The 24,068-nt window shown below is 36.9% G+C and overlaps 1 protein-coding gene across 2 annotated transcripts in view; it reads left to right on the top strand.

The window, feature by feature from the left end:
• LOC115222363 (patatin-like phospholipase domain-containing protein 4) overlaps window positions 1-24,068 on the top strand; it is a 48,969-nt gene that overhangs the window by 9,919 nt on the left and 14,982 nt on the right. The window contains exon 1 of one of the 2 annotated variants that reach the window (XM_029792559.2): window positions 9,642-10,141. The exons of the other annotated variant lie outside the window; for it this stretch is intronic. Within the exon in view, the coding sequence (XP_029648419.1) occupies window positions 10,130-10,141 (12 nt within the window). The 5' untranslated portion in view covers window positions 9,642-10,129. Of the gene's footprint in view, window positions 1-9,641; window positions 10,142-24,068 lie in introns of those variants that run through there. 2 annotated transcript variants of the gene reach the window in all.

Below are 24,068 nucleotides of genomic sequence, written 5' to 3'. Positions count from 1 at the left end.
TGAAAAAATATAATATAATATAATATAATATAACAAATAATTAAGCAAATAGATATCCTACAATTTGTTTCAATTCATATTCACTAGGGAATTTATACAAAATTCACATTTATGCATATGAATCTCATCAGGGTAATATTTGTCTAAAAGATAGACAAAAATTTCATGCAAAGACTGCTAAGTTATAAAATAGACTGATTTAAAATATATCTATGTTTCCAAGCATGAGCGTTAATAATTTAGAAATATAATAAATATAATATAGGCGCAGGAGTGGCTGTGTGGTAAGTAGCTTGTTTACCAACCACATGGTTCCGGGTTCAGTCCCACTGCATGGAACCTTGGGCAAGTGTCTTCTACTATAGCCTCGGGCCGACCAAAGCCTTGTGAGTGGATTTGGTAGACGGAAACTGAAAGAAGCCTGTCGTATATATGTATATATATATATATATATATATATATATATATATGTGTGTGTGTGTGTTTATGTGTCTGTGTTTGTCCCCCTAGCATTGCTTGACAACCGATGCTGGTGTGTTTATATCCCCGTTACTTAGCGGTTCGGCAAAAGAGACCGATAGAATAAGTACTGGGCTTACAAAAGAATAAGTCCTGGGGTCGAGTTGCTCGATTGAAGGCGGTGCTCCAGCATGGCCGCAGTCAAATGACTGAAACAAGTAAAAGAGTAAAAGAGAGAGTAATAATAAAAACGAAACCACAATTCAAATATATAAAATGGATCAAATAAACAAAACAATTACAACAGTTTTAATCTGTTCTTATGCATCTTTAATAATATTAATCTAAAGATATTTTAATCCAAAATAATCACTACCCATTTTTATTACATAAAATCTATATAATAAGTTAAGAATTTATGGCGGAGTAGGAAATATATCTTATTTAAAATTTTTATTTACTATTATGAAAAAATAAATAAGGATAGGTGCAGGAGTGGCTGTGTGGTAAGTAGCTTGCTTACCAACCACATGGTTACGGGTTCAGTTCCACTGCATGGTACTTTGGGCAAGTGTCTTCTACTATAGCCTCGGGCCGACCAAAGTCTTGTGAGATTTGGTAGACGGAAACTGAAAGAAGCCTGTGTTTGTCCTCCCAACATTGCTTGACAACCGATGTTGGTGTGTTTATGTCCCTGTAACTTAGCAGTTCAGCAAAAGAGACCAATAGAATAAGTACTAGGCTTACAAAGAATAAGTCCCGGGGTCGATTTGCTCGACTAAAGGCGGTGCTCCAGCATGGCTGCAGTTAAATGACTGAAACAAGTAAAAGAGAGAGTATATATTTTATTCACACACTATATACATTAAAAAATCTTTTAATCAACAATTTATTAATTCAAAGAGTTTCTACTAAATACACCGATGTTGAACAAATGTTTAAAGTTATGATTGTTATAAACTATGCTATTTCTCATATAAAAATGATAATAATTTATAAATCTATGAAGTAACAGAATTTTACTCAGTTTTACAGAAGGAAATAATTTAGAGTAAGTCAACAGTTTTACTTTTCTACAATTTTTATGTGTATATATATGTGGATGTCGTGATTAAAAACATTTCTATTGTAAGTACGTACTTCCAGTTATTTTTCCGTTAGCAATGAATGTATAAATATATAAACATTGATTTACAATGGTATTTTCCTCTGATGTCTTGCACATGCAAGTGCTACCAGTTGAGAACTCCACTTTCTGGAAGCCAGCAAGTGTATGGGGTCATCAGGAAAGAATGCACGCCGTTTTGGTGCCTACCTCTCAATGGCATCAATGCACCCTGCCCCCTCACTGATATGAGACCCTGCTTGCTAGATCAACTGGTTATTAAATATAGCTCAATATTCGGATCTTTTCGGTTTGACCAGCAGTTTTTAAAAATAATTTCCACATAACTAAACACTTTTAAACTTCGTATACTGGTAGAATGTGTTTAGAAAACATCTTTTTCTCTTGGCTTTATTGAGAAAATTCTATAGTTTGTCAGATATTTGTTGTTGTTTTTTTTCTTCAATTTCTGCAATCTCAACCAATCAATGACGTCTATTGAGGTGAAAACATTCTGTGCCGTATGAATATGTCCCTCGTTTTAAGAAATAGATTGGGTTTATTTACATTTGTGAAGAAAAAAACGATACCCTTCCCCCACCCCTAAACCTAACCCTAACTAACCCTAACCCTAACCCTAACTAACCCTAACCCTAAAAGATATTGAAATGCAATAGATCGATTCTAGGGTCATAATTATGGGTGACAATTTCATATGACACCGCTAGAAAAAACTGCCGTTCAAACTGAAAAGATCCCAATATTCTTCTAGCCATCGATCATCGTCTCTTTTTAACCAAATCCAGTGACTAGCCTTCTCCACTGTAGTTTGGATATCGGTCATGGTGGTATTGACTTTACGATGAGTTAGGCCTAACGATAACAACAGTTGCCTCACACTGTGTCCAAGTAAATTTGTTATTTACTTGTTAATTACTAAGAGTGATGTTTATATTAGTATGCATAAATAGATTAGAATAATTCTTAAATATAATTATATATCTTTTTGAATAATTATGCATTTATGAATATTTATTGTAGATCCTATAATATTAAGTATATACCATCATGTTATGTTCTTTCCAACTTATATACTCTTTTACTCTTTTACTTGTTTCAGTCATTTGACTGTGGCCATGCTGGAGCACCGCCATTAGTCAAACAAATCGACCCCAGGACTTATTCTTTATAAGCCTAGTACTTATTCTATCGGTGTCTCTTGCTGAACTACTATGTTACGGGGACATAAACACACCAGCATCAGTTGTCAAGCAATGCTAGGGGGACAAACACAGACATACAAACATATACACACACACATATATACATATATACGATGGGCTTCTTTCAGTTTCTGTCTACCAAATCCATTCACAAGACTTTGGTCAGCCCAAAGCTATAGTAGAAGACACTTACCCAAGGTGCCACGCAGTGGGACTGAACCCAGAACCATGTGGTTGGTAAGCAAGCTACTTACCACACAGCCACTCCTGCGCCTTGTTATGCACATAAAAATTATAGAAAAATAAAAACTATTGGCTTACTCTAATTTATTTCCATCTGTAAAACAAAGTAAAATTCTGATAATTAATTTATTTATATATTATTATAAGAAATTATATTTAAAAAATTGCTAAAATATTTTTTGCATTTAATGCACCTAAATGTTAAAAACAAAATCTTATATGGACACCCAAAAATCAAATGAACCCCTTTTGAGAATGACCGGAGAAAATGATGATTGTGAAGATCCCTGCTGCAGCCAGTTGTTGGAGTGCCACACTAGATGCTTTCACATTTAGCTGTTGCCACTGGTCTTTGTTTTCTGTCATACGTTGCAGGTTCTCTGTGTTGTGACCCGTCCAGTCCTTGGTGTTGTCAAATCAAGATTTTTCTCTGTCTACCTCTCATTTGCCCTCTCTCATTAGTGCCCTGAAGAATGGTAAGCTTTTTAAAAATGTACTGTGCAAGAAACTAGTCTATGCCAGGAACCAATAAGCTATACAATCAGCTGCAGGAATCTGAAGTTCCTACTTGTTAATTAAAGTGGATTATAAGAGGTTCTGGATCATCAATGTACCGAAAGTTGGTGTTGCACTTCATCATCATCATCGTCGTCATCATTTAACGCCCATTTTCCATGCTAGCATGGGTTGGATGGTTCAACCAGGGTCTGGGAAGCCAGGAGGCTGCACCAGGCTCCAGTCTGATCTGGTAATGTTTCTACGGCTGGATGCCCTTCCTAATGCCAACCACTCCGTGAGTGTAGTGGGTGCTTTTTACGTGCCTGTACATATAAATACTTACACACATTTGCTCATAGTTTTATTTCAAATTCAACAGGACTAGTGATTCACTCTTGCTCTGTAGCGATAAATTAAAGCCTGTCTTGAGGCTGAAGCTTATCCTGGTTTCTAAGATACGTACAAGCTATTGTTGGCCTTTCGTTTCATTGGGGGAAAAAAAACGGAAAAGAAACCAGCACTCTGTCAGTTATGATGACGGGGCTTCCAGCTGATCTGGTCAACAGAACAGCCTGCTTGTGAAATTAACATGCAAGTGGCTGAGCGTACCACAGACTTAACCCTTTGGTGTTTAAACCGGCTGTATCCGGCCTGAATATTCTACTCATTTTATGCTCAAACTGGCCAGAAACAGCATCTCACACCTACCCTGCAATGTCATTCTAAAAATAAACAATTACATCTTTCAAATCTTGACGTTACAAGATAATCCCAGATTAATATTTTAAAATGTAAATGAATAAGGATTACTTTTGACATATTAATTTGAACACTAAAGGGTTAATCTAGTTCTTAGGGAGGTTTAGCATGACACAGAATGTAACAAAGCTGGCTCTTTGAATTACACATACAACTCATTTTTACCAGCTGAGGGGACTGGAACAACATGAAATGAAGTGTCTTGCACAAGGACAGAATTCACTGCTGGGAGTCAAAAACACAACCTTATGATCGTGAACTGAACACCTCTGACCACTAAGCCAGATGCCATCACTTATTTCAATGAATAGACTAAAGTAACATAAAAAGGAAGTAACTTGCTGAAGGATAGCATTTTATTAATTTATTTATGTGTTCTATAATGACTAGATCTCATTAATGTGGAATAAAGTGCTTTGCTCAAGTATACTATGTACTGCTTCCATCAAGATTTGAACCAGTGATTTTATAATAATGAGCTGTCACACTGCTTACCACTAGGCCACGGCCAAATGCTCTTATTATACCCAGTATGTTATTAATTAATCTATATTCTGTGTACTATTACGAGAAGTGAATAAAACAGAAGTACATATTTGTGATAAATAAACAAATTGATTAATATTGATAGGAAAACTTGATAAATGGCAACTAATTAGAAAAGCCTTCATTAGCTGACATTTAGTGTTATTGATTTCTCAATTATTTTTTTTTTTTAACAAAGGAGAATTTTTTTGACATTGAACCTAAATAAAAACGACCCCACAAATAAACTGAGACGTAGGGAAAAGCCATACCTTTGCCTATCAATCTATGTTCATCATTGATTGCTTTATATAAATATCATCATCACCATCATCATCATCATCACCACCATCATCATCACCATCACCATCATCATCATCATCATCAGCATCATCATTGTCGTTGCTTCAGCCTTTAGTAGTTAAACAGGCCATTTCCAACGCAAATATTCTACCTGTTTTATGCTCAAACTGGCCAGATTCGGCCTCTCACACCTACCCTACAATGTCATTCTTAAAATTAACAGTTTACTTACCAAAAATCTCAAAGCTTCAAGGTAAATGTAAGATTTAATTCAAAATTCAAGACGTGTGAATAAATGAGAAATACTTTTGACAGAATAATGGTGAATGTTAAAAGGTTAGCATCCATTTTCCATGGGCAGTTTGACCTGGGCTGGCAAGCTGGGGAACTGTCCAGGCTCCAATTTGTTTGTTTTGTTGTTTGTTCCTTCTCGAGCCATGCCTGGCTCATAAGGGCCGGTTTCCCGGTTTCTTGGCGTATAGGTTCCCCACCTGGACGGGACACCGGTCCATCGCAGGTGAGCTGCAAGATGCAGGAGGAAAGAGTGGGAGAAAGTTGTGGCGAAAGAGTCAGCAGAAGTTTTCGCCATTACCTTCTGCCGGAGCCGCGTGGAGCTTAGATGTTTTGCTCATAAACACACACATTGTCCGGTCTGAGATTCGAACCCGCGATCCCTTGACTGCAAGTCTGCTGCTCTAACCACTAGGCCATGTGCCTCCACAGACTCCAGTTGTTTGTTGTGATATGGTTTCTACAGCTTGATGCCCTTCCTAATGCCACCCACTTTACAGAGTGTACAGGGGGATTTTTTCGTGCCACTGGCATGGGTTTGTTTATGCAGCACTGGCACGAGTGCATTTTGTGTGGCACCGACACCTGTAAAGGACAAGCCTGTATGTATGGCTGATGGCAATTTCATATATATTTTTTTACTTATTTCAGTCATTGCACTGCAACCCCTTTTTGGAGCAACGCCTTGAAGAATTTTTATTCGACTCCAACGCTTGATGTTTTAAAAAACTTAGTTCTTATTGTATCGGCCTCGTTTTGCTAAACCACTTGGTCACAGGTATGTAAACACACCAACGCTGGTTGCCAAGCAGTGATGGAGGTCAAATAAAGACACACACACACACACACACAACCACTGATCTTGCATAAAGAAAAGCCATGTTGAAGTGATAACAGACATATCTTTTCAGCAGAATTAATACCTATCTCCCTTATAGAGATGTTAGAACTAGCTGCTTTGCTTAGTGGACGTTAAACGATGATGATGATATATATGTATGTATGTATGTACAATTGAAAAATAGGATAAAATCTTTATAAGAATTTATCAAGTAGTTAGCGTGAAAAACCTCATAAGGGAAAAATCCATCAATTATTCCTCTTAAATATATGTACTTATATTAAGGGCATTACTATACATAAATGCCTCATGCTAGGAGGGACTCTTAAAGTCAAAACTACCGTAATAAATAAGCACATTGTACTGAATATGTGGAATGCAACTCTCAAAGCGAGCATTTTAAAACAGAATTCAGCTGCATATGCACTTTGTGCACTAATTATGAAATCATATGATATGCAGCTGAATTCTGTTTTTAAAATGCTTGCTTTGAGAGTTGCATTCCCTCAAGTTTGGTACAATGTGTTTATTTATTACGGTAGTTTTGACTTTAAGAGTCCCTCCTAGTGTGAGGCATTTATGTATAGTAATGCCCTTAATATAAGTATATATGTATGTATGCATGCATGTATGTATGCATGTATGTATGTATGTATGTATGTATGTATGTATGTATGTATGTATGTATGTATGTATGTATGTATGTGTGTGTGTGTGAGTATGTATGTATGTGTGTGTGTGTGTATGTGTTTGTAGACCATGGTTTTCTTTTCATATATGATTAAATGTTTGAGGGGTTGTGTTGTATGTAAAGTCGACCCAAATTTAATGTTTTTTTCTATAACCAATGCTTCTTTATGTATGTCTGTATGTAATTGTTTTGAAAAAGAAGATTGATTAGAAATTCTCTCACAATATAGAGGTTTGGGCTTGGAAATGCTCAAGAGTAACTTAAGACAAAAGATTAAAAAATACGTGATGTGACGAAATAAATGACCTGGTAATTCAATCCACAAACATGACTACGGTTGGAGATGGATTTAAAGGACAATTGTACATGATAGATTAGAAATATATAAATACACAGACATTTAAAAATAAATCAGTCATGTTTGTGGATTGAATTACCAGGTCTATTGTTTCTTCACATTATATACATATATATACATATACATATACATTTATATAATTATATGTATGTGGTATGTAAAAAGCACCAACCGATCGTAGCCGTTGTCAGCCTCCCCTGGCACCTGTGCCGGTGGCACGTAAAAAGCACCCACTACACTCATGGAGTGGTTGGCGTTAGGAAGGGCATCCAGCTGTAGAAACACTGCCAGATCAGACTGGAGCCTGGTGCAGCCTCCTGGCTTCCCAGACCCCAGTTGAACCGTCCAACCCATGCTAGCATGGAAAGCGGATGTTAAACGATGATGATGATGATGATGATGATGATGACGATGATGATGATGATATATATATATATATATATATATATGCACACACACACACACACATATATATAATATATATATATCAAAATAAGCAACAAGGATATCCAGAGGTAATGCAGTACAATTGTTTCATGCAACTACATTTAATTGAACAATGCAATCATTACATCAATTTAAAATGCAGACCAATCCTCAGCTGCACAAAGACATAGAATTTAATTAGATTAGAACAGATGGACACATTAGTATAATTATACCTAAAATCTCCGAGAGGTTAAAGAGATAGACAAAGAACATGCTGTGTTCCAGCATAGAAGCTACTATAGTAGAAATTAATAGGCAGAAGTCAAATTTTGCAACACCACTACATCACATATGAAAAATGGCATTGTTTAGATGGCAGCCATTTTCAGCTTCACACGCCGGTGCTCTTTCCAAAACTTGCACCATAACACCCTCAAGAGTTTCAGACCCCACTTTTCTGATTTCTCTATTGATGTTCTCCTTCAGTTGCTCCAGGGTCTCCAGTTTGTTGGCGTAAACCCTCTCTTTCAGGTATCCATGACTGAGACCGTTTTGTGCCTGACCATTTAAAGTAGACCCCACACATGGTTCCAGCAAGAAGGGGCAACTGCTCATACCACAAGAGAAACGACACAGTTGCTACGGCAGTGCTTTGGAGAGAGAATTAGTGACTTTTGGGACACCCTGTGTATTCCATACTTGAAAAACATGTAAGGGGTTAGCAACAGGTCAGGCATCCCAGCTGTAAAAACACTGCCTCAGTAATATATTCCTCTAACCCAGTGGGTCTCAACTGGGGTCCATATAACCCCTAGAGGGCCATATAAGATTTTTGGAGGTCACACAAGCAAAATAGTAAATGAAGAACTATTAAAGTTCTATGAAAAATTTTGTTTCAAATGTATGTCTTGGTATGTATTGCAAAAAACAGCTAGGTTTCTTTCTCTGACATTTTACATGGTTCAACTCACATGAGTTAACGCGTGAAAAACAAAATAGGAATTTTGAAAGAAGTTTCTATAAAACTAGTTTATAAACATCGAATAGTTATGGGAGCCCATCAGTATAAAATAGTAATCAAAGGGGTCCATGGATAAAAAATGGTTGAGAACCCTTACTTTAAACGTATGTATTGGTATGTTATGCAAGAAACAGCCGGGTTTCATTTTTCATCTATGGACCATTTTGATTACTTTCTTTCTCTAACATTTGACATGGTTCAACTCACGCGAGTTAATGTGTGAAAAACAAAATAGGAGTTTTGAAGGAAGTAGATATAAATATAGTTTCTAAACATTGAAGGGCTATGGGGGTCCACCATAATAAAATAGCAATCAAAGGGGGTCCATACAAGCTAAATAATAAATTCGGGACTATTGAGGGTCCATGAAAAAGTTTTTGATTTAGATGTATGTACTGGTATATATTGTAAGAAACAGCCAAATTTTACATAGTTCAACCTACACAAGTGAATGTGTGAAAAACAAAATAGGAATTTTGAAAGAAGTATCTTAAACATTAAATGGCTATGGCGGGGTCCACCAGAGTAAAATGGTAATCAAAGGGGCCTGTAGGTAAAAAATGGTTGGGAACTACTGGTCTAACTCATGCTGGCATGAATGATCAGACATAAAACTTAACAAGTTCTTACATAATGTGCCACACCCAAAATATGCTTCTCGGGGCAGACTGCAATTCCTCATCCCTCCATGCATTAAATATCTAAGACGTAGTGGGAAACCACCAACCAAACACAGTCATCAAGGGACAGATATTGCTAGGCATTTAGTCTGATGCCCAAACGAACTCATCAACCTACTGCTCTGAATTAGCAGCCCTATATTAATTTAAACGAAGCTGCCACTCCTAAGTCAGTGAAACGTTCAGCACTAGCAAGGTTATGTTATTTTAAAAGAAGCTGCTACTGATAACTTAGAAATGTAATATATAAAACTATAGCTGGGCTATATTAATTAAATAAAGCCATGACTGCTAACTTTGGCATACATGTAGCATTAACCATGCTTTATTAAGTCGAGCAGTTTGGTGTAGTATTTAATATGCCAGCGTCTCTGACAGCCCACTTTCGTTTCTATAAGGAGTAGCTGACCATGTTTAAGATATTCTGCTGGCAGCACTGGCCAACCTTTTTCACTCATTGGTTCTTGTTAATATTCTAAAGTCGGTTGTTCCAGAAATATCTAAACCTCGCCAAACTAATCGGATCCTCTTCGGTTAACTTGAGAAATGTGTGTGTTACGGGAACCTCTCCTGACGCGGTGAAGCTTTGTAGCTTTTTTCTTTTTGTCGGTGTGAGATTTGTTTTGAAAGAGTGAACAGTGAATGTGTGTGTGTGTATATTTATATATGCACACACATACACACGCACACACGGACTTTTACAATGACGAACGAAGTAAGTCTGAAGTATTTTATATCATCATCATCATCAACATCATCCTCACTGTTTATCATCCGTGTTCTTTGCTGTCATGAGTTGGACAAAATGCTACTAAAATGAATATGTATATATATATACATACATACATACATAAATATATAAATACATATATACATATACACACACACATGCACACACACATACATACATATATATATGAATGTATATATATATATATATATATATATATATGTATGTGTGTGTGTGTATACACACACACACACACACACACACACACACACACACATATATATATGTATATATATATATATCTGTTTTATCTGTCTATCTATCTATCTATCTATCTATCATACAAACACACACTCACACACACACACACACTCTTTCTCTTGATATATATATATATATATATATATATACAGGGTGCAGTGAATATATTGTCGTCTAGATTATGTGAAAATGAAAATAATACTGACATCTCATATTAACAGATATATTTACCAAAATTTATTTGTTTTGCTTAAAATTTATTTGTTTTGCTTAAAATTTATTTGTTTTGCTTAAAATTTATTTGTTTTGCTTAAAATTTATTTGTTTTGCTTAAAATTTATTTGTTTTGCTTAAAATTTATTTGTTTTGCTTAAAATTTATTTGTCTTGCTTAAAATTTATTTGTTTTGCTTTGCTTCACTATTTCAATGCTGTTATTCCGCACATGCATACTTTCTCTCTCTCTCCCTCTCTCTCTGTCACAGACTCATGCACATGTGTGTGTCTATCTATCTATCTATCTATCTATCTCTCTCCTTTTACGATCCCTTTTGATCGAAACTCCCCCTTCCTTTTTTTTTTTTTTTTTTTAAACCTTCAAAAGAAAAGCTCTACCTTGTAATTTGTTCTATCTGTGTGCAGCCCTGTGTGGCTAATAAAGAAACATATCTATCTATCTATCTATCTATCTATCTATTTATCTGTCTGTCTGTCTGTCAGTCAGTCAGTCAGTCTGTCTGCCTGTCTGTCTGTCTATCTATCTATCTATCTATCTATCTATCTAGGTCTCTCTATCTGTCTATGTATCTCTCTCTCTCTCTCTCTCTCTCTCTCTCTCTCTATATATATATATATATATATATATATATATCTATCTATATCTGCTGTGTGGTAAGAAGCTTGTTTCCGAGCTACCTAGTTCCAGGTTCAGTCCCACTGCATGGCTCCTGGCGAGTAGATTTGATGGACAGAGACTGAAAGAAGCTCATTATATGTGTGTGTGCGTGTGTGTATCTATGTGTGTGTGTCTTTGTGTTTGCTTTCCACCCCACCCATCACAGCTTGACAGTTGGTGTTGGTGCGTTTGCATCCCAGTAACTTAGCAGTTCAGCAAAAGAAACTAATAGAATAAGTATCAGGCTTAAAAAATATGTCCTGGTGTTGATTTGTTTGACTAAAACCCTTCAACATGGTGCTCCAGTTTGGCCGCAGTCAAATGGCTGAAACAAGTAAAAAAACATAAAAGAATACACACACACTACTCCGCTCCCTGCCAATCTCTTCTCTTCATGCATCTATCTGAAATATGGACCTTTACAAGGAAGTTACCATATAGATGATGTGTCTTTGAGATGTGGACATAGAGAAGACATCTGATAAAATCATGGACAGAACGTGGTACCACCACTGGTGCTGGTGCCACTGCTACTGCCACCGTAACCTTTCACTTAGTTTTCAGGGAGATTCAGCGCAACACACAATGTGACAAGGCTGTCCCCCTTTGTATTACAGGTATAACTCATTTTTGCCAGCTGAGTGAACTGGAGGAGCTACATGAAATAAAGTGTCTTGCTCAAGGTCACAGTGCACAGCTGGGAACTGATTGTGAGTTGAAAACCCCCACTAACGAGTTAGCCATGTGCCTAGATGGATAATATGAAAAACTAGATAGACTTAAAAAGCAACAGTAAACATGTAAGGACTGCACAAGAAAGACTGATGTGGTGATTGATGGTGATGTATTTGCTGAGGGTGAACAGTCATACCTGATGCTGCTGCTGATCATGTTGACCATCATCATCATCATCATCAAGCTGCAGATTTTTAAACTGGACATTAACCCTTTTGATACCTATTCCTTTACTACCCACATGGGGCTAAACACAGAGGGGACAAACAAGGACAGACAAATGGATTAAGTCGATTATATCGACCCCAGTGCGTAATTGGTACTTAATTTATTGACCCCCGAAAGGATGAAAGGCAAAGTCGACCTCGGCGGAATTTGAACTCAGAACGTAATGGCAGGCGACATTCCGCTAAGCATTTCACCCGGTGTGCTAACGTTTCTGCCAGCTCGCTGCCTTTTGATACCTTTTGATACCAAGCCATCCAAGACTGCCCTTGGCCCTATGATACAAATGCCTTGTTTTAAAGCAGTGATTCCCAAACTTTTTTTGGGCTGCCGTCCCCTTGACACCCAGGCCACATTCCTAGCACACCCAACCCAACTACCCATCACAAACAGACCACTTTCTGAAGTAAATTCAAAGCAAATGTATTTCACAAATGAAACTAAACCTAATGAACCCATTATTTTGTTGTTTTTACATGAATTGCCACCCGATTATTGCCCCAGTTTTTACATGAATCGCTACCCCATTATCGCCCCACTTTTCTTCAATGCCCCCTTGGAACTTTTCACTGCCCTCAGGTGGGAAGGGGGTGGGGTGGGGCTGGGGGCAATACCGCCCACTTTGAAAACCATGATTTTAAAGTAATTTAACTTAAAACTTTCTATCAAAATTCCATATTAACGACAAAGTTAATTTAGCAAATTTTTCGCTATTTTGAAAATTAAAATTAATTCAGAATAGATAAAGTGACCGTGTATAAAATTCTTATATACACACACTGACATAGAACCAACGTTGAACCCTTTATTTGCATTATTACTGAATCTGGAACTTAACTATGGTCTGTCTTTAGCATTTATTCAGCATTACCTGACACCTTTGGGTCTCAATGACACCATTATCTCTTATATATATACATATATATATATATATATATATAATATATATATATATTATATATATATACATCAGGGACGGAATGCCAAACAGACAGACAAACAGGAAAATGACTGTTGTTGTTTTAACTCCAGATCAATCTTGACCCTGTAATCTTATCTTGAAAGACATTCTAAATGTGACCATTATAAATATGATAAGAAAAGGCTAAAGTGATCCAATTCAAAACCATCTTCTGTCAACTGGAATATGTTAATGAGACGGTTAATCTCATTCGTCGTTAAAGATCTGCAGAAAACAGGGTACCACCCTACAGCCCTGATTAAAATGTTAAAATAAAAATATTTTATTTTCAGTCTAACAGTTACTCGTGTCATATTAAATATATTGGTTTCCAGTTTTAGCGCAAGGCCAGCAATTTCCAAGGGAGTGGATAAGTCGGTTACATCAAACCCACTGTTCAACTGGTACTTAATTTATCGACCCCAGAAAAGATGAAAGGCAAAGCCAATCTCAACGGAATTTGAACTCAGAACGTAGCGGCAGACGAAATACCTATTTCTTTACTACCCACAAGGGGCTAAACACAGAGAGGACAAACAAGGACAGAAAAACGGATTAAGTCGATTACATCGACCCCAGTGCGTAACTGGTACTTAATTTATTGACCCCGAAAGGATGAAAGGCAAAGTCGACCTCGGCGGAATTTGAACTCAGAACATAACAGCAGACGAAATACGGCTACGCATTTCGCCCGGCGTGCTAACGTTTCAGCCAGCTCGCCACCATATGGACGAAATGCCGTTAGGCATTTTGCCTGGCGTATTAACAATTCTGCCCGCCTGCCACCTTTTTTGTGTTAAATATATTGAAAAGAGAAAATACCAGAGTATTGCAATGTTTAGAAAGATATTCTGTTGAATGACACAGCTGTTTGATTTACTGTGTCACTGAAAAGGACACAACGGCAACGAGTCATTTACTTTATTAATATCCAAGTGTTTTGTCCTCATTTAATTCTCTCATTAATTAGTCACTCTTGTGTGAAGCTAACTAATAATTCATCAAAATCTCTACACGGTTGCTGAGGCTGCCAGAAATAGCAGCAAAATTTCCCTCAAAAAGTAGGAAAGGGCATTAAATAATCTTGTCCCAGATTCAATATAGCTGAATAAAAGATAGGGTGGCCACATTTGGAATGTCTTTCAAGATAAGATTACTGGGTCAAGATTGATCTGGAGTTAAACCAACAACAGTCATTTTCCTGTTTGTCTGTCTGTTTGGCGTTCCGTCCCTGATTCATTCAGTGTCACACACAAGACTGGCAGATAATTAAGGCCACGAGATATCTTGTGTCCCACCCTTAATAAAAGAGCTGGCTGGAGGAAATGAACTCGTGACTCTTCTGTTGAGAGACAGACATTGCAGTCACTTGATTATTAGAACTTATTGGGCATGGCAATGTGGTAAGAAGCTTGCTTACCAACCACATGGTTCCAAGTTCAATCCTACTGTATGGCACCTTGGGCAAGTGTCTTCTACTATAGCTTCAGGCTGACCAAAGCTTTGTCAGTGGATTTGGTAGGCAGAAACTGAAAGAATCTTGTTATATATATGTATATATACATCTCTCTCACCTCCAGTCCCCTCGATCTGTCTCTTTCTTCTCCTCCCTCGTCCACCTTCTCTCTCTTTTCATCTGTCCCTTTCTCCTGTCTTTTGTTCTCACGTGACCGCTAGCCACTGTTGAGCGCTCTTTTCGTTCCAGCAGTCGCCGAAGCAACACGTATTTGTTCGTCTCCCTGCGGCCATTAGGCACAACTTCATAAGCCAGCCCTAAACTCAACTCGTCCTGTCGAAAGACCCTTGTCCTACGTCCTGGTTTTGTTTTGTTTTTTATTTTTACCGTTATTGTTTTTACGTTTTTGTATTCTTATTGGTGTCACGTATTCTGTATTTTTGTTCGTGTACTTCGTTCGTTTTCCGTCCTCGTGTTGTATACATTCGAAGCTTTCTTCCAGGGGATCTAATGCGCTTGGCTTAGATTTCCCTTGGCGGGCTGCCCATATCGGAGCAATCTCAAGATTAATCAGCCGAAATTGCTAAGATGATCTGGTTCTTGACTGATGACTGAGGGCTTCGAATGTCCCGTCCTGTGGTTCTTGTGTCGTCTCTGTGGTGTTTCATGTTCTTGTCCATGTCTGTAATTATTTTTACTGTTTACATATATATATATATATATATATATATATATATATATATATATTATATATATATATATAAGAGATAATAGTGCCATTGAGACCCAAAGGTGTTAGGTAATACTGAATAAGTGCTATAGACAGACCATAGTTAAGTTCCAAATTCAGTAATATTGCGAATAAATGTTTCAACGTTGGTTCTATGTCAGCGTGTGTATATAAGAATTTTTTGCGTAATAAGATAAAAAAACCCAAGGCTGTATAGATATTAGAGCATTTATAGATAGAAGCATTTATAGATAAAACATTTATAGATAGGCACAAGAGTGGCTGTGTGGTAAGTAGCTTGCTAACCAACCATATGGTTCCTGGTTCAGTCTCACTGTGTGGCATCTTGGGTAAGTGTCTTCTACTATAGCCCCGGGCCGACCGATGCCTTGTGAGTGGATTTGGTAGACGGAAACTGAAAGAAGCCTGTCGTATATACGTATATATATATATATATATATATATATATATATGTATGTATGTGTGTGTATGTGTTTGTGTGTCTGTTTGTCTCCCTAGCATTGCTTGACAACCGATGCTGGTGAGTTTACGTCCCCGTCACTTAATGGTTCGGCAAAAGAGACCGATAGAATAAGTACTGGGCTTACAAAGAATAAGTCCAGGGGTCGATTTGCTCGACTAAAGGTGGTGCTCCAGCATGGCCACAGTCAAATGACTGAAACAAGTAAAGAGAGAGAGAAGGTCTTACAGCTGCACTAATATCTATACAGCCTTGGTTTTTTTATCTTATTATGCAAAAAATTCTTATATATCTATACATGAAATTATAGTGGATGAGTCCAGCAGTACACCACCAAGCAGTCACCATGACCATCTTTTTGAAGAGCTCGGGTTTAGGGAAAGTTTTTGGTGCTTCATTTTGGTCCAACCACTGCGAAGAACATTTTTTATCATTGTACAGAATCCACTTTTCATTGCAAGTTACAATATGGTCAAGAAATGGATCAGTCCGGTTACGGAGATGAAGCGACGAGCAAATTTCATATCTGCGCATTTTCTGATTTTCATTCAAATCATGTGGTACCCATTTGTTGAGCCTTTTTGATTTTCCAATTGCATGCAAATGGCTGCAGGCAGATTTCTGGCTAACTTGAAGTACTTTTGCCAGTTCTCGAGTGGTTTTATGTAGATCTTTCTCAATGACCGTCTTTAATTGACCATCATCGATGACAGATGGGCTCATGATCTTCAAGGCTCAGGTCTCCACTGTGAAATCGTTTAAACCATTTTCGAGCTGACCACTTACTGGTCATTTCCTCACCAAACGTTTCTTTGATATCGCGAGCAGTTTCAGCTGCTTTACGTCCTTTTTTGAAGTTGAATAGCAAAATTGCTCGAATATTGCACTTTGACTGTTCCATTTCAGATGATTGTAACAATGGTGAAAAAAATATCAATGTTAATTTATTGATGCATTTGGGCAAGTCTATGTCTGTATTATCAGACAATTGCAAAAAAAAAAAATAGGCGTAGGAGTAGCTGTGTGGTAAGTAGCTTGCTTACGAACCACATGGTTCCGGGTTCAGTCCCACTGCGTGGCACCTTGGGTAAGTGTCTTCTACTATAGCCTCGGGCCGACCAAAGCCTTGTGAATGGATTTGGTAGACGGAAACTGAAAGAAGCCCGTCGTATATATGTATATATATATATGTGTGTGTGTGTGTGCGTGTTTGTGTGTCTGTGTTTGTCCCCCCAACTTCGCTTGACAACCAATGCTGGTGTGTTTACGACCCCGTAACTTAGCGGTTCGGCCAAAAAAAAAGAGACCGATAAAATAAGTACTAGGCTTACAAAGAATAAGTCCTGGGGTCGATTTGATCGACTAAAGGCAGTGCTCCAGCATGGCCACAGTCACATGACTGAAACAAGTAAAAGAGTAAAAGAGAGTAGAGGTTTGAAATAAATTCAAAACTCTGCAAAAATCAAGTACAAATTCTTCATGGTTCAAAATGGTGCTTACTTTTTACTCAACCTGATATTTAGAGTAAACTTTCAATTGCCAATGCCAAACTTCCTAATGCCAACCACTTAACAGAGTGCACTGGGTGCTTTTTACATGATGCAAGCAACAGTGCTTTTATGTAGCACCAGCACCAGAGATTTTCACATGCCACCAGCACCCACACCAATGCTTTTTACATGGCACCTTGGCTTTAGGATCTCAGTTTTATGTGATAGGTAGGTCTTCTCAAGTAGCCACATATCTCAGTCTTCTGTCATCTCCTTTGTAAGGCTCAGCATTTTGAGATCAGCCTTGAATACTTTGTCCTATGTTTTCCTGGGTCTCCCTCTTCCACAACTTCCTTCCAATTTAACCCTTTCAATACCAACCCAGCTGAAACCAACCCTGGCTCTGTAGTATAAACGTCTCGTTTTCATAAGTTCTGAATAAAAATCTTCCACCAAACCTTAGTCACAATTTATGTTCCTAACACTAGCTGAATGATAACTAAGTTATTTTACTAAATTATTTGTTATATTTAATATTAATTGAAAGAAACACAGAGCATCTCAACAGAAATATGGTAACAAAAGGCTTAAAATATATAATAGCGAAACAATTCTTAACCCTTTTGATACCAACTTGGCTGAAACCAGCTCTGGCTCTGTAGTATAAACGTCTTGTTTACATAAGTTTTGAATTATAATCTTCTACCAAACCTTAGTCACAATTTATGTTCCTAACACTATCTTCATGGTAACTAAGTTATTTTACTAAATTCTTTGTTATATTTAGAATTAATTGAAATAAACACAGAACATCTCAAAATAAATATGGTAACGAAAGAGTTAAGAGATCAGCACTTCTTTATGCAACTGTCCTCAGCCATCCGTATCACAAGATCAAACCAGCACAGTCTCCTTTCTGGCACATTGCATCTAATTTCTCTTATGCCCAACTTCACTCTCAATACACCAATGCCCTGTCACACATGCACACTGACACTGCACATCGAGCAGAACATACCAACACTGACAAGTGTGTTTATGTGTGTGTGAGATCATTTACTTATTAAAACAGGAATGGGATCTAACTGAAAATCAATGCCTCAATAGTATATTCATCTAACCCATGCAAGCATAGAAAATCATTGGAGGAGGTGTGGCAAGCATGGACTGGATAGAGCAAAGGTGTGGTATTGGCAAAACCTAAGAGTAATCGAGAATAACCGGATAAAGATTCTGTGGGATGTCAACAAGAAATTCATGATCGAAAACTGGATATAGTGGTTGTGAATAAAGAGGTAAAAACTTTGTGAGCATTGTTGGAGCTTTGGGAAGTTATAAGTACCAAGCTCAGTCACTGGAGTGGAAAGATAGGGGCAAATTAGGGTTAGGGTTAGGGGCAGATAGGGGCAAATCTGAAGGTAGAGCATCTGCAGAGAAATAGTGTTGCTTGAAACTGCACGAATCCTCTGCAGAATTCTTGAAATAATAATAATAGTAAACAAATAATAATAATAATAATAATATAATAATAATATAATAATAATAATAAAAGATGGGCTACAGCAAATATTCTGCTCAATACCACAGATTTGCTTGTCAGTTGTTTGACCTTAACCAGTTGAGCATGTCCCTTAGTGGCTGACGATATGTGCATCTCTGATCACGAGCAGAAGTAGTGGGGGAGCATCATAGCCATGTGTTGAGAGGGATTCTTTGGGGTTTGAATAGTTCACCTCTGGAAACATGGGTGGTTCTTTCAACATCCTTAAACAACCCTTATTCAGGGACCGTTTGAGCGGGATGGGCTACTCAACCTGAAGAAAATTCTAACTGGGCCCCACCTGCAAGGTCATGTGCTGTTTATCTTGATATGAGATCACCATGTCGCACACATATGGTTGTGATGCATGTGCCTGGTGTACCTTTATCAGACAGGTAGTCATGATGGGTATATTGGGCTTCGTATATTTTACCCCAGTGTCACTTTGATGGCATGAACTGCTCTCTCACTCAATAATAATAATAATGGTCACATATGGTTGTTATGCATGTACCTGGTGTACCCTTATCAGACGGGTAGTCATGATGGGTATACTGGGCTTCGTATGTTTTACCCTAGTGTCACTTTGATGGCATGCACTACTCTCTCACCCAATAATAATAATATAATAATAATAATAATAATAATAATAATAATAATAATAATAATAGTAATAAATAATAAGGGTTTTAGATTCTGGCACAAGGTAATTCATTTTGGAAGAATTGGCAAGTTGATTATATTGACCCAAGGGTTCAAATGGTACTTAATTTATCGACCCCGAAAGGATGAAAGGCAAATGGTAGAATTTGAACGTGTAACTGTAGTTTCCTTCTTGCTTGCATTTCTTTCTTCTCATTACAGCTGTGTTTCTCAATCTTTCTGAGTTTATGATGTCTGAAGTTAAATAAAATTAGCAATGTATTTTTCATGGAAATAGTCAGAAATATAATTTTGCAAAAAATATAGAAAATTATTGTTGACTTCGTTTTATTAATCGTATTTGTGTCTAACGAAATTAAGGACAACTTATTTTTCAATATGATCAAGAATTAGTATGAACGAGTTATGGCCTATTTTATTCTCAATATGTCTGGGCAGGAGAAAATAGATTTTCTAAATCCTTAAATCAGATTTAGGCACCATTTTTCGACAAACGTGCCACATGAGACATAACTTATCAATCATCAGATGGGCTGCACTATTTACAAACAAAAGTATCAACACGATTTATTGCTACGCATGTAATTCGGTAAGTGCCAAGGACTTTGTAAATCTACCCTTTAGTGTTCAGATTATTCTATCAAACATAATGCTTATTGATTCCCATTGATTTGAATTAATCATGCATTATCTAATATCTTCAAGATCTTGATGGTGTAATTACTTAATGTAGAATAACATTGTAGGGTAGGTGTGAGAGCCTGGATCTGGTCAGTTTGAACATAAAACAGATTAACTATTTTGGCCGTATATGGCCAGTTTCCTCAACACAAACAAGAAACGTAATATACAAGCATGAAATGCAACTCCGCATAAATACTTAAGAGTTATCTCCCTTCGGAGCAGCACAAACGCGATATAAATTAACGTTATTTATTTTTCTTTGAACTATAAAAAAAAAAACTGGACGAATTACCTTTTTTAATGTCTCAATGGAATAATGGGTTATGGTAAATATGTGATATGTCTTTGTAAGAAATCATTATTTGGAAGAAGGATGCTGGCTGTTGTTCTTGTTATTTTAACCCCTAATTGACCCAGATCGGTCAGATGGGAGATATTCCAGTCCAGATCATTCCGTCGGTTTAAAGGTATGTAGGAATGCATTATCGCCAGTATTCTTTCTATATTAGGATCTTTTCGGTTTGACCGGCAGTTTTTTAAAATAATTTCCACGTAACTAAACACTTTTAAACTTCGTATACTGGTAGAATGTGTTTATAAAACATCTTTTTCTCTTGGCTTTATTGAGAAAATTCTATAGTTTGTAAGATATTTGTTGTTTTTTTCTTCAATTTCTGCAATTTCAACCAATCAATAACGTCTATTGAGTTAAAAAAAACATTCTGGGCCGTATGAATATGTCTCTCGTTTAAGAAACAGATTGGGTTTATTTACATTTCTGAAGAAAAAAAGATGCCCTTCCCCCCCACCTTCACCCCTAACCCTAACCCTAAAACAGATTGAAATGCAATAGATCGATACTAGGGTCATAATTATGGGTGACAATTTCATATGACACCGCTAGAAAAAACTGCCGGTAAAACCGAAAAGATCTCTATATTAAGACGGAAGGGTAGGAATTGAGGAAGATTTGGCTACTATTTTAGCAGGCTCTCGTCTTCAATTATATATACATACAGTAATCCCTCGCCATATCGCGGTTTATTATTTAAGCTTATGTCGATTCCTCCTGACAATACCGATTATATATATATATATGTATATGTATCCTGATAAAGACAGTTGCAGCAATTTTTGGTGGGAGGGAACGAGTCGATTACATCGACCCCAGTGTTCAACTGGTATTTATTTTATCGACCCTGAAAGGATGAAAAGTAAAGTTGACCCCGGTGGAATTTGAACTCAGAACGTAGCGACGGGTGAAATACTGCTTAGCATTTCACCTGGCGTGCTAACGATTCTGTGAGCTCGCCACCTTAATAATGATAATAATGATAATAATAATAATAATAATGATAGTAATAAATTGATGTATCAATACCAGCAGATGACAACGCGTCTCTAAAAGAAATGGAGAAACTTTCAAAATACAAAGACTTGGAAATAGAGGTAACTCGAATGTGAAATCTAAAAACAGAAGCAATTCCTATCATAATAGGTGCATTAGGCATGATAAAAAAAATATTCAGACAAATACATAACAAAAACACCAGGACTTACAAACACATATAACATACAGAAAATTGCACTACTGGGCACTGCCCACATCCTATGCAAAACACCTTCAATACAGTAACCATAAGAGCATCAGAGCAAACCACAGCACATACCCAAGACACACAGAGCTGCACTCGGTAGTGAAGTGAAAGCATGTTATAAAACTACTGAATAATAATAATAATAATAATAATAATGATAATATGATTATATATACGGTATTTGATAGCATATAAAACACTTTTTTTTTTCCAAAAATATGTCTCAAAATCCCATCCTGGGTCCTATATACAAAATCGAGCATTTACAACACACTTTAATGCATTAAATACTCATTTTCTGAATATCTTCTGCTGAAATTGGGCTGCACCTAACATGGCCCTACATTTTTTTATGCCATCAAATGCAGTGACGTATGGTGGTGGTTGTACCGGATGTGCTGCCACACCCACTGCCACCAGATTTCAAGCAGGGGTGTAACAAAAGTTTCCCATTAAGATTTGTGATTAAAGAAAGGTTATAAAAATAAGGTTGTGATTAAAGTAAGGTTAATATTTATAATGAATATGCCATTTTCAATGGTAGTGCAGCACATACCTAGCACACCCGGAACATACACTCCTGGAAAAATGTACTATTTTGGGTGTGTTATATTATTTTAGTTGAGTTTTCAAGTAATAATCTGGCTTAGTTGCTAGAGTGGTGGGTTGAATACTTCAGGGGATTTGCTCTGAGTTCAAATCCTACCAAGATCAATTTTGATTTTTGTCCTTTCGGGGTCAATACATATAGAACCAATCCTGAGTATGGATTAATGGAATTGGTAGATCGTCAGACAATGGGATATCTTGTGCTAATCTATAATCTATTTTGACTCATTTGTGTGTCTGGAAACCAGATCTTGATTCTTGTCACAAGACAAGTAAAAAATAAAAAGTTTCACATTTCTGCCAGGAATTGTGACAGACAGAGAGAACCAGAATCAAAGACGGTAATTACAAAACTAATGGAAGTGTAAGCATTTTTGTTTTGGTTTGATCAGATGATTGGCAAAATTAGAAAAAATAAAAATGAAAATATAGAAAGAAGATTAACAGTGGATTAAGTGTGAGGTAAAAAGTTGCTAAGCTTTTTAAATCCTAAACCCTGACACACAGTTAGGGGTTTGTTTCTCACTGGACGAAATGTTTAGAGGCATTTCATCACCTTTACATTCTGAGTTCAAATTTCACTAAGTCTGACTTCGCATTTCATCCTTCTGGGGTTGATAAAATAAGTACCAGTTATGTAGTGCGTGGGGTGAAGTGGAGTGGGGGTGGTGTCAACGTAAAAGACTTACTCCTTCCCCAGAACTTATTGGCCTTGTACCAAAATTTGAAACCATTATTATTATTATTATTATTATTATCATTATTATTATTATTATTATTATTGAGTAAGAGAGCAGTGCATTCCATCACAGTGATACTGGGGTAAAAGATACAAAGCCCAATATATCCATCATGACTACCTGTCTGATAAGGGTAAACTAGGCACATGCATCACAACCATATGTGGACAACATGGTGATTTTACATCAAGATAAACAGTGCATGACCTTGTAGGTGGGGCCCAGTTAGAATTTTCTTCAGGTCAAGTAGCCCATCCTGCTCAAAAGGTCCCTGAATAAGGATTGTTTAAGGATGTTGAATAAAACACCCATGTTTCCAGAGGTGAATTATCCAAACCCCAAAGAATTCCTCTCAACACACAGCTATGATGCTCCCCCACTACTTCTGCTCGTGATCAGAGATGCATATATTTTCAACCACCAAGGGACATGCATTATTAAGAAGGTGAGCTGATGGAATCGTTAGCACGCCGGACGAAATGCTCAGAGGTATTTTGTCTGCCAGTATGTTTTGAGTTCAAATTCCACCAAAGTCGACTGCATTTTTCATCCTTTCGGGGTCAATAAAATGAGTACCAGTGACACACTGGGGTTGATGTATTCGACTTATCCCCTCCCACTGAAGTGGCTGCCCTTGTTGCAAAAGTTGAAACCATTATTATTATTATTATTATTATTATTATTATTATTATTATTATTATTATTATTACTATTATTATTACTATTATTATTATTATTATTACTATTATTATTACTATTATTATTATTATTATTATTATTATTACTATTATTATTATTACTATTATTATTATTATTATCATTATCATTATTATTATTATTATTAT

This window comes from Octopus sinensis, linkage group LG19 (assembly GCF_006345805.1).
Source record: "Octopus sinensis linkage group LG19, ASM634580v1, whole genome shotgun sequence".
Classification (NCBI taxonomy): domain Eukaryota; kingdom Metazoa; phylum Mollusca; class Cephalopoda; order Octopoda; family Octopodidae; genus Octopus; species Octopus sinensis.
Note: the sequence above shows the minus strand (reverse complement) of the source record. Positions and strands in the feature narration are given on the sequence as shown.